This window comes from Copidosoma floridanum, unplaced genomic scaffold (genome assembly GCF_036245765.1).
Source record: "Copidosoma floridanum isolate Cflo_tuat_1 unplaced genomic scaffold, Cflo_Japanese_pri ptg000009l, whole genome shotgun sequence".
Classification (NCBI taxonomy): Eukaryota; Metazoa; Arthropoda; class Insecta; order Hymenoptera; family Encyrtidae; genus Copidosoma; species Copidosoma floridanum.
In genome coordinates, this window is record NW_028321886.1 from 1625018 (window position 1) to 1630647 (window position 5630).

The 5630-nt window shown below is 33.6% G+C and overlaps 1 protein-coding gene across 1 annotated transcript; it reads left to right on the forward strand.

The window, feature by feature from the left end:
- The first annotated feature begins 1860 nt into the window (after positions 1-1860).
- On the forward strand, positions 1861-5630 carry LOC149375234 (uncharacterized). The gene is made up of 9 exons (XM_089589652.1): positions 1861-2411; positions 2651-2962; positions 3349-3712; positions 3815-3875; positions 3977-4153; positions 4304-4504; positions 4669-4809; positions 4870-5052; positions 5161-5630. Exons 1-9 carry the CDS (start codon positions 1988-1990, stop codon positions 5389-5391), a joined length of 2094 nt encoding a protein of 697 aa, XP_089445778.1. The 5' UTR covers positions 1861-1987; the 3' UTR covers positions 5392-5630.

The window sequence follows — 5630 nt, forward strand, 5'->3', positions numbered from 1 at the left end:
TTTTTTAATATAGCAAACTTGTTAGGCTTTCAGCTTTTCTGAAAAGCAGATACATTCCAAAAATAATTATACATAATTTGTAAATAAAGTTATATTTCAAACAAATATACACGTTTTTTATTTGTTCACTACCTTGATATTTAACCAAACATTTCTTGAGTATAAATAATTTATACTTCCCAATAACAAATACATTTTGAAACTAAGCATATTTTATTAAACTTAAAAAATTTCTAGCTGTCTCCAGTCATCTAACAATATTACTTATGAAACAATTACTAGTAAAATTAAGTAAATGATAAGATACTGAATAACCTTACTGACTAATATTTTTTAATAATCATACCATATTTCTAACAAAACATTAAAAATAAAGCATCATAAAGCCTATGAAATAATGGCGTTTCTCTTTGAATGGCAAAAAATTTGTCTAGACATATGCACATATTTTGATATAAGTTTGGACTGATATAAATGCTAAAAAGGCCAACGTCATATTGCGTGTAGAGTAGGTCTATACACATATTTATAACGTATTTTTTATATTTTATAACGTATTTTAATTCGAGAACAACCCACATTTATACCAGACTTAAAATAGTAAAATCAGTTCGAATCGGCACTCGTGTGCTCGTTTCCAGGGACTCCCCTGATTAGGCTAAAGAAGTAGTTCTTGTAGATGAGAGGAGTCACATCGTCACTGACAAAGTTGCGTTCCGGTTTTTGCGAGGCGAATGGGTTCCTCCTAGGCTCCAACTCGATTTTTAAATTACGGTACTCGCGAATGCGCACCAAGTCGTGCGGCAACTCCATCTCCGTGTACGAGGTCACCAGCACGGGTACTCCGTAGTCGCAGAACTTTTCGATCGTCTGGGGCCACGTGTCCTGAAAATTATAATGGAAAAATGCACATGAGGAACTATCCCGTTTTTCTTCCCTATTTCAAATCATGAACACAGATTTCAGTGATTTACGTGCAAAAAATACATTTGTACACATTTTATCCATCGATATAATAATTACGTATAGACCACGGAAAAACGGTATCACCTCCATTAAAAAATTAACCCCATCTTCATGGTAGGCGTAAAAAATAACATTTTATTTGAAAATTTGGGACAAAAACAGGATATTGTTTGTGGATTTCTTAGTATACATTGACTTTTAATGAGTAAAAGTATTTTTAGGAATACTCATATGAGAAATAGCTTTTTCCTGTCTATGGTGGCGCGGAAAATCCAATTTTCCATGTACTACCATTAAAAATACATGAAAGGAATACGGTTATACATCGATGATAGTGATGAAGAATGAGGTATTCACTATGTACGTGTGAGGTTAAATCGGTAAATGACTATTAGTCAAATTATCTTGTGCTTAATATTTCATTTACCCATTTTTTATATTTTAAGAATTTTCCGTAGAAAAGTGAAAATATTTTTCACTTTAAATAACTCCTTTGAATGTGAGCTCATTGAAAAGTTAGCCTAGATTAAGATATTACGATGAAATCGAGATACACTAATAGGTTAGTGAAAACAATTCGAGAGTCAATGATTATTTAATGACCCTGAGTCTATGGAGACAAAATTTTCAATACCAAAACAATTATCAACCATACGATTTCTCAAATATTATTCAATGCTCCGTAAATGAATCACAAACATCATTTAAAAAGGATTAACTTTAATTCTTGGATAAATTTATCAAAAAATTAGAAATGCGTCAAATTTTTCCATTAGATGTCTCATAATGACACATACGACTAATGACCCCCACTAAGGAGGGTCAGCAAGTAGCTATAAAACCGATCCCATCCATCGTTTCTGTATCAGTTGAAGATTAGCTTCAATCGACAATACTTGCTAAACTAATATAACAGTTTCTGTCCAAGTTCATTTGCACCATAGACGACATTTCCGTCACAGTTAAGGCGAGGCTAGCTTCAATTCCTTAAAATCGAGTTGATCAACGAGTCAAGGGGACAATGGAAGATTTGAACGAACTGTACACCAGCCTTCATCAGTACTGCAAGGAGCAAAACAAGATGTCAGCTTACAATGAAAATTGTGTCAAAGAATTCAAGAAGTCCCTGATGAATTTAACGCCAGACCAGCGCTTGGATTTAACCAACCGAACAACAAGTGGACGTACCCTTCTTTTCCAAGCTTGCAAAAATGGCCACACGGACGTGGTTGATTTGCTATTGAGATTTTGCAAAGCTGACGTTGAGAAGAGGAGTACCTGCGGATTTCATCTCTACGAGTGCTCGATGACGCCGTTGATGTGCGCCATCCGATTTGAAAAAATTTACGTTGTCAGGTGCCTTTTGGACCACGGCGCTGACCCCAACGCGAGATTCGAGGTGGAACCGTCTGCTGAGTTTCGGGACTGCCGAACATGTTTTTGGCGTAAGTAGAAAAAATTGTTTTTTTATATGGATATGTTTGTCGTAAATTTCATTGAAATAAAATTGGTTATTTAGTCTCAAGGAAAATTTTGTTCGATTAATCTATATTGAATGATATTCTACTCCCAAGATCAAGATCTGATTGCTTAAGTTGAATAAATTTATAATTCAATAGAAAAACATACTGCAGTCTTTGATGAGATTATTTTATTGATTTTCGAACGCGTTACATTATTGCAGATGCTTGCAAAAGCATGGATCCTTGGTCGGAATGTTATTACCCAATCGCTTACAACAACGCGACGTGTTTCATGCAATGCGTGGCGGAAAACTTCAGGGAGGCTATCACGCTTTTGTTGCAAAATGGAGCAGACGTCAATGCCAGGGACAATGAAAACTGTACTGCTCTTCATTACGCGGTTAGAGACAATAACATGGGAATGGTCAAGTTTTTACTGGACAATGAGGCCGATCCTTACGCAAGGGACAATCAGAATCAGGATGCACTGGTACTTGCTTCTCTTGGATACAAGCAGATGATATTGTTACTTGGTGAGCTAAATATTTCAATGAGAAATTATAATAAAAAGGTTTTTTTTTTTTTTTCTTATTAACGACATTACGACGTACGATGCAAAAACCAGTAGGTGAAAACAGGTGTAGGGTGAAGAAAAATAGGGTGATAAACCTTTAACGAGTACGTTCCTTTATGAAAAATCGTTTCAAAGTTAAATATCAGCAATTTTTTCAAAAGTACTGATGGAACATAAAAATTAAAAATTTTAGGGAAAATGTTCCTAGAAAATTGAATCTTTTTATTCCAGACTGGTTTTCGTTTTAAGACAAAAAATTTTCCATCAAATCTTCTCGACATATCAAAATTCTATGATACAATTTTTTGGCAGTGAGTAACTAACAAGATTTAAATACTATTGCAGCTGAAAATGTGAGATACCCAAAGGAACGAATTGCCGAAGCTTGGGAACTATACGGGACCTCCATGGATTTGGCGTGGTTCGAAAAATCGAGCATACAGTACAAAACATTACGAAAAGCTCTGAAGAAAACTAGCCTATTAATCCGCCAACGTCTTGATGAAAATACCGAACAGTTTGGAACAACGGCAGGACTAAATCTGCCAGAGTCCACAACTGCTGAGGAATTAGATGGCTACAGTAGTTCTGATTTTAAACTAGAAAATTTAGCAATTGAAATGAGGATTTTGGGACTGCAGCACGGTTATTTTTTAAATAATGTGCTCAACTCCCAACCACCTATCACAAATACGTCTCAAATGACCCTGTAGGTGAACATTACTGTCTTAAATTGACCACAACTCAACTATCTACTGTAGATTTTTTTATTAGGTAGAAATTTGCAATGTAATGTAATTATTTTCCACAGATTCCAGTACCGATTCAAAGTGTGGATACAGACCTTACAAAGTCGCTTGGAGAAACATTCCGTGAGTTATCTCACATTATTAATTGTTTTTTTTTTTCATTTATACATTCACCCATAAAATTTTCGTCCTTTGTTACAAATATTTTTCGCTCGAATTTACAGATCTTGTGTGGCAGCTTTCCAATATTTATATGTCAGATCATATATGAATTAACCAACTTGTATAATGATTTACGCAGTGGTACGGACTTTTCACTACGCCCCTCATTCATTCTCAATTATTGCGACGTGAAAAAAATGTTTCAACTTTTGTCTACAAAACTCGTTGAAGCGAATAAGGTATTTTTTTTTTTTTTTTTTTTTTTTCATCATTTTTACAGGCATAACTGTGTTTTCACGGGACAGTACAATATTTAGATATACGTAGTAGACCAACACGTAGGCTTATGTGTCAAATTTTTATCTAATTATTATAATTTCTTTTATAAGGATACCGCAAATCACGAGGATCAAGATTCAAAGTTTGAAAAAGTTTTACAATGGATGGCAAGGCTATCACACATACTTGCTCTAACTGCAACATCTAAAGAAGAACAGTTAGAAGTTAAACAGTTGATTGTGGATTTTGCAAAAAATAAGTTCAGGACACAATCAACAGGAGACACGTTTTTGCATTGTTTCTTTATAGAAGTAGGTTTCAGAATTAAATTTTTTAAATAAATTCACTACAATAAATAAAAATTGAGCGAATAATTTATTTTTATTAATTTATTACGTAATAAAATATAAGGCATGTATTAAATGTCATGAATAAAAAAATATTTATGAAACACTTTGTTGTTAAAAAATTTTAGGATAGCCGCAATGTCGACAACAATCTCCCTGAAAATAATATTGATGGAAATGAAGCTCAAAATCTTGACGGGGATTGGCCATTTTTTAATGGTATCGAAGTGAAACGCGTCATTGAAACACGGTTAATACATTTTACTGAGGTAAGAAACTATTGTTTAAATTACCAAGAAAAGATTTTTTTTAATTTTCATGGTAAACAGTTTCAGAATTCCGACACAAGCATTTTTAGAGATAATACTAGGGATGTGGACAAGATGCATTATGTTAAATGCTTTGAAAACGTACTCAAATTTGTCATTGAATCTGGAGTACCTATCAACGCTAAAAATAAGGACGGATACACTTCTCTTCATCTTGCAGTCGTGCATAATTATAGTTCAAGCGTGAGTAGAATAAACATTTGGAAATGCACAGATTATTTTGTTCATATAGAATATATATGTATATGTTTGACTTTGGTCATAATTGAAAATTTGATGATATTTTTTCAGATCTGCAAAATATTGGTCAATGGAAGCGGTCATGTGTACATAATAAATGAACATACGATGGATGAGTTAGAGGCTTCCATTCATGGAAATAACATTCGGATGTTTCAATCATTGAGCCTCCGTATACTTTCAGCTAAGGCTGTTAATAAGTATAACATAGATTATTCCAACATGCCCCGGTCAATTAAACAATTCATCAGTGACCATGATTTGATTATAGAAGTACACTAATTGAAATTAAACGTGAAAAAATCTGCGAGTAAAATTTTTTTAAGCTTATCAAAATGACGTACATTATTTTCGAATTACACATTGCAGTACTCGTAGTGACATAATACTTAAATTGTCCAATAAAGCGATTAAAGGAATTCTCTCTTGTACTAAACTCATGTCAATATTGAAATTATAGATAAATTAGTAATACTTCGAAATATGAAATTCTGACGAGGCATGCAATTTTATGACATTCA